General features: G+C 44.3%; 2 protein-coding genes and 1 pseudogene across 4 annotated transcripts in view; 2 read left to right on the plus strand and 1 right to left on the minus strand.

Moving 5' to 3' along the window:
* The window catches only part of CYSRT1 (cysteine rich tail 1), a 157,577-nt gene that overhangs the window by 110,330 nt on the left and 26,962 nt on the right, over positions 1–20,285 (minus strand). The window lies entirely within an intron of this gene.
* Positions 6,828–7,880, plus strand: LOC138802594 (P2Y purinoceptor 4-like; annotated as a pseudogene).
* LOC138765774 (P2Y purinoceptor 4-like) lies at positions 16,144–17,094 on the plus strand. Its single transcript, XM_069942827.1, has one exon. The coding sequence runs from the start codon at positions 16,144–16,146 to the stop codon at positions 17,092–17,094; it is 951 nt and encodes a 316-aa protein (XP_069798928.1).

The following is a 20,285-nucleotide window of genomic DNA, read 5'->3' on the forward strand; positions in this document are numbered from 1 at the left end:
GGTGCTTCGGCACCTTAAAAAACTTAAGGCTGACATAGCCCTATTGCAAGAGTCACACCTAGAGGAAGGGGATTTTGTTAGAATGAAAAAACTCTGGGTGGGGGAGGTATATGGGTCCCCGGCGGTAAACAAAAAAGCAGGGGTCATAACCTTGGTACACAGAAACCTGGAGCATTCCTTGGTAACTACAGACCATGACAATGAGGGACGTATACATCACATGACCCTGAACTCACCTTGTGGTGTTTTGAGCATCTATAACGTCTATGCCCCAAATGGGGAAAACGCCCCCTTCTTTGCAAACTTGGAAACATCCCTCTTAACAGACACTGTACCGCACAGGATAGTAGGGGGGGACTTAAACACGGTTTTACACCCACTGGAGGATAGGACATCAGGGACTCTTGGTCCCCCAGCGCAGGGAAGAGACAGGGTCCTCCCACCTTTGCTAAGGTCCACTAACCTGATGGATCCCTGGCGATCCCACAACCCAGTAGAGAGAGCATATACCTTTTACTCAGCGCCGAGAGACTCATGGTCTCGTATTGATTATATTCTAGTCTCGCAAAACCTCTATATGAAAGTTGGACACGCAAGCATAGAACCTCTAGTAATTTCTGATCATTCCCCAATAACAATCTCTCTATTAGAACAGTTCCCCAAAGGAACGGATATCTTATGGCGCTTCCCTTCCTCTCTTAGCACAGACGAGTCCTTTGTCTCTTTCCTCAAAGGTTGGTGGATGTCTTACACCACTGATAACATCGCCCACAGGGACAATCCCGCCCTCTTCTGGGACGCAGCGAAAGCGGTCATTCGTGGTCACATAATAGCGTACACGTCTGCTAAAAAGAGAGATATACTTAAGAACTACGAAAATAATAGTAAACATCTTAGAACTTGTTATACTGCTTTCTTACAGAATCCAGATTCCAACACCAAAGAGGCATGGGTAAAGGCCAAACACGTCTTTGATGACTGGGCTGCGCAGAGAGAGAGCTTCTTCCAGACTGAACTGGAGGCCACCCTTCATAAATATGGAAACAAGGCGGGTAAGTTACTTGCCAACCTAGCAAAAGGTCGTACCCCACCTAACCATATCACCGCCCTTAAGGATAACCATGATCGTGTTCTTACCAGCCCAAAACTAATCAGTGACTACCTGGCCCAGTACTACACAAGTTTGTACTCAGACCCATCCCCTCCGACTTTGACTGACACCCTCTTATCTAAGGTCCCCCTCCCGACCATTTCCCAGGACCAACTTGACTTCCTGAACGCCCCTATTACCCCACAAATTGTTAATGCAGCGGTTAAAACCCTTAAAAATTCCAAAGCCCCTGGCCCGGACGGATATACCGGGGAATTTTATAAAATTATGTGCGAACAGATATCCGATACCCTGTCTGACGTATACAATGATGCCTTATCTGACAAAGGTTTACCTTCCTCAGCGGACATGTCATATGTCAAGCTTTTACCCAAACCAGGTAAGGACCCTCTCCTACCTGGATCTTACCGTCCAATATCACTTATAAATGTGGACACTAAATTGATCTCCAAAATAATGGCGGACAGGCTGTCGGATATCTTACCATCCCTAATTTCCCACGAACAGGTGGGCTTCATTCGCAACCGTTCTGCGGTTGCTAATATCCGAACTGTACTTACGGTTTTAGACAGGGTGCATCTCCTCCCCCAGCCAGGGGAACAGCCAACATTAATCACGTTAGATGCCGAAAAGGCTTTCGATAATGTGCGCTGGCCCTGGCTGGGGAAGGTACTAGACACCTTTGGCATTAGGGGGGCTTTTAGAAACCTACTCTCCCACATATACTCTGCCCCCAAAGCCAGGATATATACTCCCGGTTTCTTATCCCCTGTTATACCCCTTTGCAAAGGCACAAGACAGGGCTGTCCGCTGTCGCCACTTCTTTTCGACCTAGCTCTAGAACCTCTAGCCAGGTACCTCAGCTCAGGAGCTGCTTTCCCAGGCATAAAGGTGGGCGAGGTGGCGGCACGGACGGCCCTCTTTGCAGACGATATAATTCTTTTCTCTGATAACCCTGCTCATGATATACCTAACCTGATCGGAATCTTGGAAGATTTTGGATCTTATTCTGGATATAGGGTCAACTTCTCCAAATCAGAAGTTCTCCCTCTCTTCAGCCCCTCTCGGTCCCAAATGGCAGAGCTCGAACGTCTGGGACTGACAGTGGCCAAAAAGACCATCACATATTTGGGTATCACTATAGGTAAAAACCCACATTCTTTATATTCCCTTAATTATCCTCCTTTAATCTCCAAAATACAGACGGACCTCTTTAGATGGAGATCTCTCCCTTTGTCTCTTATGGGCAGATGCCACTTAATAAAAATGTCTTGCTTTTCCCGCTTACTATACCCCCTACAGACGATCCCAATCCTTTTACGACATTCTGACGTAAATTCACTGACTTCCTCCTTTACCAAATTTATTTGGGCTGGTAAGAAACCACGAATCTCACTGACTAAACTCATGTTATCCAGGGACCTTGGTGGGGTTAACTTCCCGAACATAAGGGGTTACAACCTGGCGTGCCTATTTCGACACGTGCTGGATTGGCAACATAACACACGTATGCACTCCAACACACCATTGGAGCGACAGTTATTCGCACCATGGAATCCAATGGCGATTCTGCATGGCCCTCTCTCTGCGCTGCCCAGATCCCTAAAATTGTCAGTAGTACTTAGAGATACAGTCCTTGCCTGGAAACAGATCTGTCTGGCATACAAAAGACCCTTTAGGTGCTCTAAACATTTTCCACTGTGGAATGTACCTGATTTCCCTCCGGGAGCAAATAGCCGTCTTTTAGCCACCTGGAAGGACAGAGGCGTGCAAACCTTAGGTGACTTACTTCACCCAACGGAACGTAGATGGCTCACTCTGCCCGAACTGTCCGCTAAATTTAATGTCCCACTCATAGACTTCCTCTCATTCCAACAGATCAAATCATATTTCCACTCTAGACTGACGGACATGGGCTCTGAAGCCCCGCCAAACGATTTTGACCAGTTACTACTTCACCCCCCTGACAACTCCATATCTAGCTTATATAAAAAACTTTTTCCTTACTTGACCCCGAACTCCAAATCCCCTTTTGGGAAATATTGGAATCAGATCCTAAACAACCCGCATATGTCTAAACATATCATAATGGGACTACGAACTTTTAACAAGCGAATTGTGAATGAGAAATGGAGGGAGCTTCAGCTCAAGCTCATACATAACGCTATCTATGCCTTTCAATTCCCCCCCTCCGTCCTACTCCCTGATCGCAAACCAGCTTGTCCCAAATGCTCAACCCCCAAGACGGATCTCTTTCACGGCATTTGGACCTGCCCACGCCTAGAAGCCTATTGGAAGGACGTGTCCTCTCTTATACAGGAGCTAACTCCTCAATCCCATACACTTACTCCGGTAGAGGCCCTTTTCCACATAGGAGTGACTGGGGAAGGCGACGAAACTTCTTATATTAACCTGCCCCACTTCGCTCATGATATCCTAATTGTAGCTAAGAGATGCATAATGTTGGAGTGGATACGACCATCCCCTCCGACGTTGACGCAAGTGACCACACACTTACGAGAACTACTCTATGTGGAGCGCAAGCTGGCTATGAGATCAAAGGAAATGCTCACGGGCCCTCTTTTCAGAAAATGGAGGCCTTTTATCACCAAATACATCCCTACTATTGAACTGCCTTTGCTAATCAGCCCTTTCACTCAGTCAACTTGGTACCTAACGGAAGACCTGAAAGGGACCCTGGGTATCCTCAAAACTCAGACTCCCACAGCCCCTAACACACCCTCTCCGACTTCCCCCCCCGCCTGATAGGGTACTGGCCCGTGCACTTGCTTTGGTCTCGCTTAGCTGCTGTTTGATACCCCCCAAACAAAACAAAACACACAAAACAAAACATTTTTATGAGATTTTTACTCTGCTATGGATACTGCGGTTCTTGCCCCAGATACCAGGACACGGGAACCCGTTTTGATACTGTTTCTGTTTTTGTTCTTGTTATTTACTTAATGTAGTTTTTTAAATGTCAGGTTACGTGATATACTCGTCCTCACCTGGGAGTTAACAGGTTGCCGAATTATCGCCTCATGATTCTCATCCACAACACATATTCAGGCGAATCCAACAAACTATTGCAATATTAGTCTTACCTGAAACTGTAACCCTCTTCTTCGTCACTGGATGCTGCCCGCCCTTTATACCTAACGGACACATGGGCCTGATCCTTTCCATGGGTGGTCCTATGCGGACCCAATGCATAACGCCTAAGCATACACCTTCTTAGATTAAACGTTCCCGCTCCCCTGCTGTTTTCCCCCCTTTTATGATTTCAATTGCGTACCTGACAGCCTTTTGTACCTGCTGATCTGTATTTTCCTTTTGATGTATTACAAAACTGAATAAATTGTTTATTAAAAAAAAAAAAAAAAAAAGAACAGCCGCTGTTTTGAAAATTGTGGCCGTTCTTTAAAAAAAAAAAGATATTGTTTGAACATAGCCTTGATTGTCAAATCATCTTCTAAGGTCAGAATGCTCATACATTTAACAGTCTTGCCAATTTAGAGGTAAATCCAATCCAATTAAAGTGTAGTAAAGTAAAATAGCCAGAGAAGAGGTACATAAAGAAATCAATGCTTCCAAATACAGTGGCCTCTTTAAGAAGTTAATTGCGAGTGGGCCCTAAGAGAAGGATATGCAAACATGCAAACACCTAGGGTCTGGGCCAGATCTTTCAAAGCCTCTGGACTACTCCAACCTCAAGTCCAGCTTATGATTTGGCATTATAAACTTGTTTTATTGCTGCTGCCATTACTCAGACTTGCCGATTCTTTTTTTTTTACCCCTAGCATGCTGTGACTTCTGGCTCTATGGCTTTTGTATCACTGTCTTTTTTACTGGAGTTTGTGTACTCTGGTACCTTGGCTGTTTTCAGTATGCCTATGCTTGCTAGTTTGACTATGTTCCCACATCCGCTAATTAAAGCTATAGATTTCCACTACTATTTAGGGCACTTTCTATTACAGATTATTGTAAATTTGCCAGGCATGGGGAGGTAAAACGTCAGAAACTATCATATTAGGGTTATTAAATTCCCCTCATTGTGTCTTCAGGTGGAAGTAGTGTAGTGTAGTGGAAGCTCCTGTAGAATAGTACTTATTGAACATGGCATCAAAAAACGCACAGATCACGTTCCACACCAGCCAAATAACCTGTCGGATATTTGTGACAGAGCTCAAACAGGTCAGTGCCTTATTGCTTACACCAATCCAACTTTCCCACTTTCTTTCTTTGCATCTTACACAATATATGTATACGACAGTGTATATATGCTACACCAAGCAATAGATCAATTGTATCCCAGCAATTGACAATACAAAACAAAAATAGGATATGCTTGTGTATCATCTTACACAATATAGTAAGAAAGAACAGATATAGAAATGACCCGTGGTTAACATGCATAATAACATATGCAAACATAGTTCAAATCCCAACAAGGGCAACATCTGCAAAGAGTTTGTATGTTCTGTCTGTGTTTGCGTGGGTTTCCTCCGGGTACTCCGGTTTCCTCCCACACCCAAAAACATACAGATAGGTGGATTTAGATTATGAGCCGTAATGGGGACAGGGAGCAATAATTGGCGAAACTATGTAAAGTGCTGCAGAATCTGTGTGCGCTATACAAATAAAAGCATTAAAGAAGCAGTTCAGTTTTGTTTTTTTTCGGCCCCCCGGGTAGCCGCTGTCATGTATACTTACAGAAGATGATCGGTGTCCCGTTCCCGTAGGTCAGTTCCCGTCCCGCGGTGCCGTTCAAATCGGGCGCACTCACTTCCGCCGGCTGCTGCGAGTCCTCTTCTCTGACCAGTGATTATACGCCGGAAGCCACTCGCTTCCATGCATTCGCTATGGAAGCGCGTGACTTCCGGCATTCAAATTACAAGGCCGAGAAGAGGAGTCACAGCGCCGGCGGAAAAGAGCGCGCCCGATTTGAATGGCACCGCGGGACGGGAACGGGACACCGATCATCTTCTGTAAGTATACTTGACAGCGGCTACCCGGGGGGGGGGGGCGAAAAAAAAAAACTGAACTGCTTCTTTAAAAGCATTATTATCTAAAAATACAGCTCTAGGTGTAACTGTAGTAGGAACACAAGGGTACTGCCATGGGGGCTACCATTAGACCATGTGAAAGACCACAAGGTATTCAGTACGCCTACTGTGCGGTGAAATACTAAAATATAACCACAATAGGTGCTGCCTCTATGCCATGCTAAAGGGGTATTTCGGGCATGCAGTTTTTAAAAAATATTTTGGTGGGGCTATACAGAAAATAAATAACACATATTCACCCTACAGGTCCTCGTGGGGATCCCACTGTGACATCCTCGGCTCCCCTGCTGAATATTCTGAAGGCTACTCCTGAGACAGATCTCGGAAGTAGCGTCCAAAACAATATGCTGAAGACTTGAAGAAGTTACAAAGGGACCCATGGTGGAGCTGTTGGATGAATATGTGTTAATTATTATTTTATGGGCAGACCAGCAAAACATTTTTTTAAAAAGCTGCATTCCTGGAGTGCCTCCTTAAAAGCTACAAGGGAACTGCAGTGGGGTGTCTCTATGCCATTTGCCCCTATTTTCTAACTTGGCTAATTTTAAAAACAAGCATATAAAAACCTCAGGCATATGAAAGGATTTATAAGGATTATCTGTAATTTCTCATTTGTGCAACTCATTTCTCAGGTGAAAACAACATTCAGGATGGCGAACTTTTCTGCAAATTTCACCGGGTGTCATCCTCAAACTATCAATCCCTTCATCCCGATCTTCCTGAGCTTCATCTTCTTCATTGGATTTGTGCTGAACTGTATTAGTTTGTGGATATTTTGGTTCCGGGTAAAACAATGGAACTGCACTGTGATTCTCCAGTTTAACTTGGCCATTGCTGATGTTGCCATCACCCCGGCTGCTTCTCTGATCATCATCTACTCTTTGACTGATCAATGGACCTTAGGAACCTTCTTCTGTCAGTTTAAAGTCTTCCTTCTAAATGCTCACATGTATGGAAGTATATATTTCCTTACACTAATGAGTATTCACAGATACTTCAGTTGCCCAAAATGTTAAAAGAAAGGCCTTGACCACAAAGCCATTTATCGCAAAGCTTTGCATTATAGTCTTGTCTACTTGTACAAGGAATTCCATTTTTTTTTTGTTCTAAAAACTTCTAAAGTCCATGGAGTCACAAAATGTCTCAGTATCCATCAAACAGAACAAGCTGTTTTATTTTTTTATTGGAACTGGATCATCCTCTTCTCAGGCCTCCTCATTCCTTTCACCATAACCTTAGTCTGTTACAGTCTCCTGAGTCGCTATATCCTTAACATGAATCCAATGAACACAAATGTGATGGTCAACAAATCTGTGCAGACCATATGTGTCTCCCTGATCATCTTTATCATCTGCTATATTCCAGTACATTTCACCAGGACCATAGGGGTTACCATCACCATGTATTTCCCATCCATGTGTCCTTTACTGGAAAATGTTGAAGTGATCTATTACATCACATGGATGCTATCAGGTACCAATTGCTGTATGGATCCCATCCTGTATTGCTACGCATCAGAAAGGTTTAAGTACACATTCACAAGCTGGTGTAGTCATCCTAGCAAACATGCACAAGATCAGAACATTACACTGGGAAATGCCCAAAGTAACCAAGTGGGGTCAGCTCCAGAGCAACATTGTCCTCTCCCAAATGTGAGCACCACCGACACAGGTTTTTCACTGTCGACTGGGGGTGAAAAATGATTTCATTTATAGTATGCGCTGAAAACTGTAATTTTGCAATATCTGGAGACTACTAAGATGCAAAAAAAATAAATGAATAAAGACACTAACAAACTTAGCACTAGTCGATCTGACTGAGCTGTGCTGCATCTGTCTAATTGATAAATAGTTCATTCCTTTTCAGACATCTTGGAGTGACTATCGGTCACATTCCCATTCCCTTTTAGAAGAGATTAGCTTCTTCCTAAGCCAAACTTACGGTTCCCACACTCCGACTCAACTCATGTATTTTTATTACTGACAACTATTTTTCTGTAGCACAATAATAGAATCAGCTCACCTTCGAAACTAAATATGCCACAAGACATGTTTTTAATAAATCATAAATATATAAATATTATACAATATTAATTAGTTTTATATTAATAGTTTAATATGTATACTAATGTATGAATAATAATAATAAATGTTATAATATAATTAATAATAATATGAATAATTTATAAAAAAAATTATTAATATTAAGCTATTTATACTGAATCCAACAAAACTGTATATATATATATATATATACACACACACACACACACACACACACATATACTGTATAATGCATAATGTTGTATAATGATGTATGTATATAATACTAAATAAGTTTTCTATTATATATTTTCTGCCCAGATCTATGTAAAGTAAAGCTCCTTCTTACGCTATATAGTCAACAAATCTACACGTTTTTACTAGATTCGTATTGTTTTTGCTTTTGTAAAAAAAAATGTCCTGCCTCTGCCAGAAACAAGCAAGCTACTGCTTCTGATGACGGATCTTCTTCATTACACCTTATAAAGTGTACAAGGAGAGCTCTCCTGAATAGGATGTGGTTCCAGTTCTCTGCAAAGCACCTGGGTGCTATGTTCCCACTACGTATATGTCCGGCCACATATTTTCGCGGCCGGACATATACGTGTTAAACTCCGGACGGGGATTTACGCAAGTTGCGGCCGGCTACGTACGGACCGCGAACTTACGCCCGTAGTCTACTTACGCTTCCCGAGCGCCCTACGTAGCGATCTGACAGCGGTCTTTTACTTGGAAATCTTTGCCTAGCCCCGGACACCTCACAGAACCTTTTGGAGCGGCAAAGAAAAGTGGAAAAATGAAGAAATCACCACTACGTACGGGACCGCCGTAAGTTACGGCATTTTTGTCCTCAAACAATGGTCTGGTTAATTTTTTACGGCGCCGTGTACGATCCTGGCGTAAGTGACGTAAATCTCCGGCCACTTATTCACGGAACGTGCTACGTCCGGAGACTTACGTAATGTGAACATAGCCTCATGTAGTCTAAAGATCCAGCTTCATATCATGGTATTAGGAATCCAAAATTTTTAACAAGCTATTTCTATATCAGGTTATATGAATAAGATCCATTAACAGCAACTCACCAAAGGTTTTTCCATGATAAAAAAAGTGCAGAGTAAAGTATAGCCTATAGTAAAACAAGGGGACTGTTTTATGCAAAGAGAACGGCTCCTACTCTGGTTAACTGGATGCAGCTATTCATTACATGGCCACACATTTATTTAAAGTGGTTGTGTGCTGCTTAGATAACAGCTGACTGTCAGGATGGCTTCATTCCGAGAAGGAGCTGCCTAGAATCATCTATAAAAATATGGAAAACTGACCCTATGACATATGTCACCACTTGTGCTGTGGGGTAGGCGCAGGAGTACAGTCCTGCCCAACCTGATTGACCTAACCTGTTGGTCACTTTTACATGATGGATTTTGTGTTTGCAAGTCGGACTTTGACGTTGTATGTCATGTATTTTGCCTCAGTTTCAGAGATTTAGCCATATTCAGTGGGGGTAATCTGTATCTTAGCTACCCACCGCAACTTCTACAGGAAAATCACATGGAAAATAGTCACATTACTTTTCCCACATGTCACAATTCTGTTCCATAGTTTTCAAAACCATGCATCAAAAATTCTGAATCATGCAGATGGCAGCATAGATGAACATATAAATAAAGGGCATGGATTTTGCATTGGAGTCCACATGAAAATCATGTAAACTGAACCTGACTCCAAGATAACAAGAATCAGACAGCAACGCACCATTACTGGCAGTGGAGATGATGGACAGTATGGTGACGGCATCCTGAAATATGGCAGAAGATGACAAAACTAGGCCAGGTAGGGTTACCACTGGCATAAAAATGGAAAATGTTGGAAAAGTGATGTTAGCTCATTCTTGCTTTCGTGTATTTGAATTTCGACAACTACAACTACAATGTCCACACGTTTTTTCAGCTCTGTTTAAAATGACATCTGTCATTTTGAGTCTAAAATAACAGACGTCATTTAGCAGACCGGCCTCCTCTTAGTGCAGTGACTGGTGTTGGTACATTATTCTAGTTTGGTTACTAATTGCCCTTCGGATGCAGCTTAACTGAAAAGTCCATTGAATTTAATAGTAAAAACGGAGAAAGAACGGTGGCAAAAGAAAAACTGTGTGTGAACAACTACTAAAAAACGTCTGCTGTTTGCAAAAGACGTCCAAAAAAAATTATCATGACGACATTGTGTGCATTGGACGTCCGTCTTTCCATTGACTTTAATGCATTGCCACTGCAGTCAGTTAAATCGCGGCAAAATCGGTCGCATTTTCTCTATTTTTGATGTTGTGTGAACATAGCCTTATAGTTTTATATGCAATAGTAAGTGTGGAGCCTCTTTGATAAGAGAGTTCTGAAAAGTTGAAAAAAATTCTTCACATTAAAATTCCCAGCTACATTGCAACTACAGGGGAAATAAACCATTACAGAGTTCTCACTGAAACCAATCTGCCTGTGTAGGATGTGATGGGTCCTGTAGATAGACTAAAGAAATTAATGTTCCAACATTTGCTATATCAGTATTTTCCATCCAGGTCCCTTCACCAACATCATTTTCTATGCCAAAGATTAAACAATAATGCCCTGTGAACTAAATTTAGAAAAAATTGTTCTGAAATATTGTATAGAACAAGTCAAAGATGCAACAGACGCCACAGTGAATATTAAAAGTGGTAAGAGAGCGCCATCTCGTGGGCACTTTTGGGCACGCTGGAGCAGTAAACTCAAAATATGTTCCAGCCTGCAATGTAAAGTCATGTCAGATGAGCTAGTATGAGATTAACCTCTTGTTACAATGATTTTTCCTCCTCTTCTTAAGTAGATGAAGGCGGTCCTTTTCAGAAATCGATGGCTTTTATTGACACCAGTCTGCTCATTACAGAGAAATGGCTTTCATTACAAACATGTAGTCATTATAAACTACGTACAACCAAAACACCAATGAAAGATGAGCAAATTTCAATGGTCTAAAAATTCCTGACCTGCAGACCTTCCCTGGTTATAGGTATTGTACTGTGCGGCTCCCAGGAGGAGTAGGTAAGTATCGGGTGGGTTCTGGGGTGACATGTTCCCTTTAACTGACTTGGCTTCTTGGGCTACTAGGGTGGACTCAAGGAGAGAACTGTCGATTTCCTCAACTTTATGAGGTTTCCAACTCTCTACCCAAGCAGAACTCCGAGTAGAACCATGGGGAATTTATGCAATTGAAGCACTCCTCTGTCCTTTGCTTTAAACCAAGAAGCAGGGAAACTCTCAGCCATAGTTGAATGAGGAGGAATCATCATTAGAGATGAGCGAACCAGTTTAGCCAGTATGGGATCCGGTTCGGATTTTTCTAAAAGTCTGAGTCCGATTGGATTCAGATTTTTGGAAGTCCGCTCCGAATTTTTTTTTTCTTGCTTTCTAAAATGGCAGCCACCATTTTAGAAAGCAGGAAGTGTTCCGGATGGGAAAAGCGATTTCCCATGATGCCCGGAACACATCCAATCAGCAGGGATCTTGCAGTAGCCCACCCCCTGTGTGACGTCGGTATTGCTTTAATAGGAGCGGTCACATGACCGCACTACGCAGTCTGCACAGAGAGAGAGAGGAAGGAGACTAGCAGTGCACAGAGCTCGTCATTGCCAAAATGCTGCTTGTGCTGCTGTACTACTGAGAAGATATTGTAGAAAAGCAAAGACCAAAAGATTAGGAAAGCGGAGAGGAGAAACATAGATAGATTAGGCATAGGAGAGCAAAGGGTGGACGGAACAAAAACGTGCTCTACAGATAGACAAGTCCTATAGTTGGACCCTTGTGATAGTGTCTATCACATACGTGTTATCCTGAGAGACAAATATACCTGGTGCATGTGTGTAGCATAAAACTCTAAAAAAAAACTGCTATACAGACAGACAAGTACTAAAGTGGGACGCCTGCTAGACTGTATTACAGAAAATACTGTTCTCATCTACCAAGTGTAGAAATCCTAATTTGAATATAAAGTCATGGCACAGCGGCAGCAGGAAACCTCACAAAAAGTTTCAAGCAGAGGGCAGGGCAGAGAGTCTGGCTCAAGAGGCAGAAGAGGAAATAGCGCAGGAAGAGGGTCCAGTGGCCTGAGATTCCTTTGTCACACCAGGGTCGTGTCCACACGTCTAATTCCACAGTCCTGGAGTGGCTGGCTCACACTTCGACGTCCACAAGGATGAGTAGTGAGACAGCCAGCCAGGTATCTGTGGGTACCTCGGACACGATCCTGACTTGGCACGGGCACGCAGCAATTCCCCCACCTACTCCATCTGACATCATCAGCAACATCCCGCTAACTTTTGAACCGCCGCCTGCAAGGGAACTGTTGGCGTTTATGAGCAGCGAACTGCTCTTTGATGACGATGAGCACATGGGGGAAGAGACAGGGGACAATCAAGTGGAGGGCATAGCTGTGTCAGGGCGATATCAGAGCAGGCCCATGTTAGGCCTGGCAGGATAGCAGTAGGCAGTAGACGAGAGAGGGCTGGGCAGGAGCCTGATGAGGATGATAGCATCATTCTGGAACAGGGTGATGCTACATCGGATGTTACATGGGATCCACGGCAGGATTTGGCTTATTCGACGGATTCGTCAACCGGGAATCCGTTCGCCAGCAGGCTCGCCACAACTACAAAGCAGACAGACAGACAAGCGTAGCCGGGACAAGCAGATGACCACTGGGGAAACCTCCTCCACTGCAGGTCCTAGTATCGGCAGCACCCGCCCATCCTCGCAGCCTGTCGGTACTAGACTGTACACCTCGCCCATATGGCAGTTTTTTAAAAAGTGCCCGGAGGATACCTATGTGGTCATCTGTCGCCTGTGCGACAGGCACAATAAAAGAGGCAAGAGTTGCCATCCTGGCACCAGCGCCATGGCTGCTCATATGAAGCACCACCACCTTTCCGCCTGGGAGATACGGGTGATAGTGGGTCACAGAAAGCCCAGGCAGACCAGCGGTCAACAGCAGCAGGAAGCAGCAATAGTCAGGGCGCCTTTCACAGAGTCAGACCTCCTCTGTGGAAGGGAGTGTGGCTTCACTCCCTTCTTCAGCTGGTGGCCCCTGTGTTGCTAGCAGTAGGCAGCTTGGCATCATGGAGTCCCTATACGGCAGGCAGACATATGCACCCAGCAAGCCCGCAGCAGTCAAGCTGAACGCTAACCTGGCTAAGTTGCTGGTGCTCCAGGCTCTGCCGTTTAAAGTTGTCGACTCAGCATCTTTCCATGAACTGATGTGTGCGGAGCCACGGTGGAAGGTGCCGAGTCGACACTACTTTTCCAACACAGCTATCCCGGCCATGTATAGCTATGTTCGCGAAAAGGTTCCTCACTCGCTGAGCCACTCAGTGAGCAGACATGTACATTTAACCACAGACATCTGGAACTGTAATGACGGGCAAGGGCAGTATATGTCCATTACTGCTCAGTGGGTAAATGTAATATGGCCGGCGGACCCCCAGCAACTTGGCCAGGGAAGGGCAATGACACCACCCCGTTGTCACAGCAGGGTTCCTGTGTCGCGGTCCTCCTACAGTAGGTCCAAAGCCTCCTCAATCGCCAGTGTTCCTCACTTGTACCACTTGGGTGTAGCACGGAGGTGTCACGCTGTGCTGCACCTAGCCTGCCTGGGGGAAAGGAGGAACACAGGGGAAGAGCTGCACCGCCTGCTCGAGACGGAAATCCTCTCGTGGCTGACTCCACGCCATCTCAAAGTTGGGACGGTGGTGAGTGACAATGGGAGCAACATTCTGAGCAGAGGAAGGCCTTGACTGATTTCCTCTTGATGCAGGCGGACACGGCAACCCCCCTGTGTAACCTGGAGCTCGGGCAGTGGCAGCTCATGCGTGACACCTGCCGCTTGCTATGACCCTTTGAGGAGGCCACTTTTCTGTCCAGTGGGCAAGACACAGGACTGAGCGCCATCATACCCATGCTTCATGTACTGGAGCCGATGCGACTGTCACACTGTCACAGCCTGGGTCGCTGGAGGAAGGCTTGGCGGAGGGAAGGCAGAGGAAGTTGAGGAAGAGGAGGAGGACCTGTACACACAGCAACTCTTAGGGGAGACGGGTGGAGGAGAAGGAGATGAGCCTTCCTGCCAGACCAGAGGAGGATATGCAGGGCTATGAGGAGGATAAGGAGGATGGAGGCAGTACCCATTGGCAGTATGCTGTGGAGATGGAGGCGGGGAATCCTTCCCACTCCCTGGTGGAAATGGCTAAGCGCATGTTGATATGCTTTCGGGCTGACCCATGCTTGCAAAGCATTTGTCAACGGGACGAGTTCTGGATGGCCACACTACTGGACCCACGGTATCGCAACAAGCTGTGTGAATTCATTCACCCTTCACAACGGGAGGAAAAAATTTATTATTATAGAGAGGAGCTGGGTGCACGGTTAGTGGCAGCCTTTGGAACACGGCGCTCTCATTCATGCCATTCCCACCAGGGCCACACCAGCAGCGCTGCCTCCTCCACATCCTCCTCTAGCAGCTTGGGTGGCATGAGCAGCGGCACCAGTCTGAGCCTGATGCCCATGATGCACGCTTCCATGCAGCCAGAGGCCGGGGTAACAGGAGCACCTGGACAGCAGCAGGACATAGCGGGACACCTCAAACAGCAAGTCCAGGTGTTTTTGGACTCTACGTTGCCACCTACTACTGAGTTTCCTGCATAGACCCTGTAATGGTGAGTTTCCTGCATAGACCCTGTAAAGATGAATATTGAGGTCTAAAATGTATGTTACTGATGTGATGATGTTACTGACATGTAGAGCCCTAAATTCAACCAAATACACTACCTCCATATCATATAGAAGGTTTAAACTATGAAATCCGAAGAAATCCGGAATTCGGTCGAACCGAACGTTTAGAAAAGTTCGCTCATCTCTAATCATCATAGGCTTAACTGGTTCTTTTACGAGAGATAAATTTTATTGACTTGGCTTTGGGCCAACGCCTGAACGTATTGTGAACTCTTCCTTGACCACCCTGTCTCACTTCACCAAATGATCCCATATTCCATGGCAATTGATTCAACACCAGACTGTACTAGTTGAAGTAATTCCTCTCTCAGAGGATAAATGTGCACTTTTATTAACAGTTTTCAGCCAATGTCTGTGATTACCAAAAAGAGGAAGCTTCAGCAGGATGATACTTATTGTACATTACACCAAAAATCGTACAGATCACTTTCAACAGCAGCCATTGTCAGACATCAGCAGAGCTGTGACCAGGTAAGTGCCCTATTTCTTATCAGTCCACCTTTAATAATTGTATGCTGAACAATGCACCATAAAACAAGTTGAAAAACAGTTTAACCGCCCATGAATATGGGTAAAGACACTAAGGTCTACTTTATTACATAGTGCAGGGAACAGAGGCAATCTTTATTTCTATGAGGAGATATCGAGGGACAAGAGAACTGCAATGGCTGCCATGTCAAAGCCCACTCAGTATTTTCAGTGGGTGTATTTTCACATCATGTCAAAAACTACAAAAATACTAAAGTGATGATCCTCTCTATGTAATAAATTCATCTTGTCTAGCTTGGCAAATTGTTATCCATGTTTCCTTTTGACTTTACCTCAAAATAGATTGTTATGTAGAGTAGAACTGGTGTTTTCCAACCTTGAACATAATGTGATAGTGACTTTTCTTACAGAACAACCATATCCTACAATTTAAGTTTCCCACATATTGTGATGCTTGGTTATATTTGGCTTCATAGCTATCTTGCTATTTTGCCTCACTAGATTAAGGAGTTCTAGATTCCAATGAAGCTAATTTGAATTCTGACAGGCTTTGTAAGGTTTATCTGTAGTGTCTCATCTCTGCATCTTATTTTTCAGTTTAAAACACCCGCGCCTACCACAGGATGAACATTTCTGCAAATTTCACGAGGTGTCAGCCTCAAACGATTAATCCCATCATCCCGATCTTCCTAAGTTTTCTCTACTCCATAGGGTTTGTGTTGAACTGTATTAGTTTGTGGATATTCTGGTTTCGGGTAAAACAATGGAACTCCACTGTGATTCTCCAGTTCAACTTGGCCATTGCTGATGCCATCATCACCCCGGCTGCTCCTCTCATCATCATCTCCTCTTTTACCGACCACTGGACCTTTGGAACCTTCTTCTGCCAGTTTAAGCTCTTCCTCCTCTGCACTCATGTGTATGGAAGTATATATTTTCTTACCCTTATCAGTGTTCACAGATACTTTTCAGTTGTCTACAGCAATAGAAAGGCCTTCACAAAAAAGCCATTTATCACAAAACTTTGCATCGTTGTCTGGTGTTGTCTTTTCTTACAAGGATTTCCAATTTTCTTTCTTCTAAAAACTTCTGAAATGAATGGAGTCACAAAGTGTCTTAGTCTCTATCAAAAAAATGTGGCAATTCCATCTTTTGTTTGGAACTGGGTTGTCCTTTTCTCGGGTGTCCTCATTCCTTTCACCATAACCTTGGTCTGCTACAGTCTTCTGAGTCGATATATTCTGAAGGTGAATCCCATGAACACTATCACAAATGTGATGGTCAACAAATCTGTGCAGACTATATTTGTCTCCCTGATCATTTTTATAATTTGCTTTATTCCAATACATATTGCTAAAAACATGGCAGTCACCATCATCTTGTATTTCCCATCTAGGTGTACTTTACTGAAAAATGTTGAAGTGGCCTTTTACTTCGTAAGCATTCTATTTGGAACCAATTGCTGTATCGATCCCATCCTGTACTGTTATGCCACAGAAAAGTTTAGGCAAACATTAACAAACTGGTGTAGTTGTCCTATACTAATCAATCGCAATAGAGAATGTCCAAGCTAACAAACTAGTCAGTTTTGGAACAATATTGTGTTCTCCCAATTGTGAGCACTAGAGTTGAGTGAACCTCAACCCTGTTTGGGTTTGTCCGAAGTTGGATACAAACCTCAGGCTGCCTTATGGATACATACTATAGCCATAGGCTGTCATCATATTTCCCAGGACTACCTAGGGCTCCATCCAACTTCTGCAGCAACCAGTAATCAAAAATTGCATGCTTCGGGTCTGAAGAACCCAAACAGGCTTGAGGTTCGCACAGTTCTAGTGAGTACCTCTCAATGAATATGCATATTGTCCCACAACCTAAACTCTGCTACATCTGACGGAATATGCTGTGTTGTATTTGTATAATCCCCCTTTTGAATTATTATTAGGTATGATTATCTGTCAGGTTTCAATTTTCATTTCCCTTTTCCATGACATCTGAGATGAGAGATTTACTTCTTACAATGACTGTCATTATTGCATAACAGTCTCTATTTTTCTTCATCTCTGGTTCTGAATACTTCATGAATAATAATTAATATGAACTAATTTACTGTAGTAATATGGAAACATCAAACTTTTTCCCACCTGAGAAGCTACATGTGCAACTAGTTTATGCTACCCAGAGATAGGACAGCATAAACCTGCTGACAGAGTCTCCTTAACCCTTTAAGGACATGGCCCATTTTCGTTTTTACGTTTTCGGTTTTTCCTCCTTGTGTTTAAAAGGTCATAGCACTTGCATTTTTCCACCTAGAAACCCACATGACCCCTTATTTTTTGCGTCACTAATTGTACTTTGCAATTACAGGCTGAATTTTTGCATAAAGTACACTGCGAAACCAGAAAAAAATTCGAAGTGTGGTGAAATTGAAAAAAAAAACGCATTTCTTTTATTTGGGGGAAATGTGTTTTTACGCCATTCACCCTGGGGTAAAACTGACTTGTTATGCATGTTCCTCAAGTCGTTACGATTAAAACGATATATAACATGTATAACTTATATTGTATCTGATGGCCTGTAAAAAATTCAAACCGTTGTTAACCAATATACGTTCCTTAAAATCGCTCCATTCCCAGGCTTATAGCGCTTTTATCCTTTGGTCTATGGGGCTGTGCGAGGTGTCATTTTTTGCGCCATGATTTGATCTTTCTATCGGTACCTTGATTGCCCATATACGTCTTTTTGATCGCTTTTTATTACATTTTTTCTGGATTTGATGCGACCAAAAATGCGCAATTTTGCACTTTGGGATTTTTTTGCGCTGACGCCGTTTACCGTACGAGATCAGGAATGTGATTAATTAATAGTTCGGGCGATTACGCACGCGGCGATAGCAAACATGTTTATTTATTTATTTATTTGTTTACTTTTATTTAAAACCTGGGAAAAGGGGGGTGATTCAGACTTTTATTAGGGGAGGGGGCTTTTTACTATTAACAACACTTTTTTTTTTTTTTTACACATATACTAGAAGCCCCCCTGGGGGACTTCTAGTATATACACTTGGATCTCTCATTGAGATCTCTGCAGCATAGATATGCTGCAGAGATCCATGAGATCGGCACTCGTTTGCTTTCGGCTGCTGCAGCCGGAAGTAAACGAGTGCCGAGCCGAGGACGGCGCCATCTTGGACGCGTCCCCGGCCGGCATCAGTAACGGAGATCGCTCCTCCGGGACAAGGTCCCGGAGGAGCGATCTCCCCCACTAGACACCAGGGAAACGTTGCCTCCGGTAATCGGAGGCAGCTGTCAACTTTGACAGCTGCCTCCGATTAGCTAATTAGCGGGCACGGCGATCAGACCGTGCCCGCTAATAGCGGCGGTCCCGGGCTACACGCGGCACCCGGGGTCGCGGCACTTCAAAGCGGGGCCCCGCTTTGAAGTGCAAGTGAGGACATAGGACGTACCGGTACGTCCTATGTCCTTAAGAGGTTAAAGGGAGGGGATAAATGACAGGCAGAGAGGTTCTCTGCCTGTCAATCATCCCTTGAAGCGTGCTGACAGGCAGGGAGCGGTGACTAGACACGGGCGGTGAGCCACCCAGATGACTACCTCCCCATCTCTGCCTGTCATGCGCGGGGGGGGGGGGGGGGGGGGATAAAACTCATTTTCTCTGGTATAAAGCATCTGCAGCAGCCATAGCTGGTACATGCTGCGGCTGCTGCAGGAGCTTTATACAGCGCTCCTGGAAACCATATCAGCCCAATCAGGCTGGTGAGGGAGGGGGTCCACATCAGCTTTTACAGACCCTTTGGTCTTGTCAAGTTCCTGCTCAAGTCCTTATGCTCTGTGCCACAGGTTTGCTGAGACAGACAATGACCAAAAGTGATGTCATGGGCAGCAGCCATTCTGACCAGTCTGGGGGGAAGGGAGGGGGGAAGGGAGGGGGGGTTTGGTCGGGCACTTCCATGGGAGGGTTCAAAGGTGAAGTCCGTATTATGACTTACACCATAAGGCTATGTTCACACTACGTAAAAGTACTTTTGTGGAGCGCAACATAACCTTATCTGATATGGGATCCCGTCCGGAGCATATACACATCATATAAGCTCCAGCAGGGATCCCATACGGGGCCACAGATAACTGACAGAAAGACCTGTCAGTTCACACAGTGAAGCGAGCGTCTCCAGCCGCTCGCTTCATGGTGCGCTATGGGAAGCTCTGATGCAGGCGCACGCTGATGCGCCCGCATCAGAGCCCTGCGACCGGACGGATCATCCGGCCGGTACCTAAGTACCGGCTGCGATGATCCGGGCACAGACCAGCCATTCTGTGACCCGGCCGGGGTCACGGAAAGGTCGGTCTGATACATTGTGTGAACATAGCCTAAGCCTGGTCTGGCTTACACAACTTTGACTACTGGGGGGAAAAAGAGGACCCACCTACAAGTAGCAGAATACATCTTCTCACTTACCCATCTAACAAAGGATAAGTATTCACCATTACTATCAATTTCCAGCCATGTCTGTAATTACCAAAAAAAGAGGAAGCACTACTTATAGTACAATACATTGAACAGTGTAAAGGACACTTTATGCAGCATTACTAACACTTGTGCCAAAGCTGTGAACAGGTCAGTGACTTTTTTTTTAGCTTATTTCTTAGAGGCCACTTTTATTATTTTTCTCTTACACGATCCACTCAAAAAGATGAGAGGAACAACAGTTTAACTAATCATGAATATGGATAAAGACATTACTATATAA

Source organism: Dendropsophus ebraccatus, chromosome 10 (genome assembly GCF_027789765.1).
Source record: "Dendropsophus ebraccatus isolate aDenEbr1 chromosome 10, aDenEbr1.pat, whole genome shotgun sequence".
Taxonomy (NCBI): Eukaryota; Metazoa; Chordata; class Amphibia; order Anura; family Hylidae; genus Dendropsophus; species Dendropsophus ebraccatus.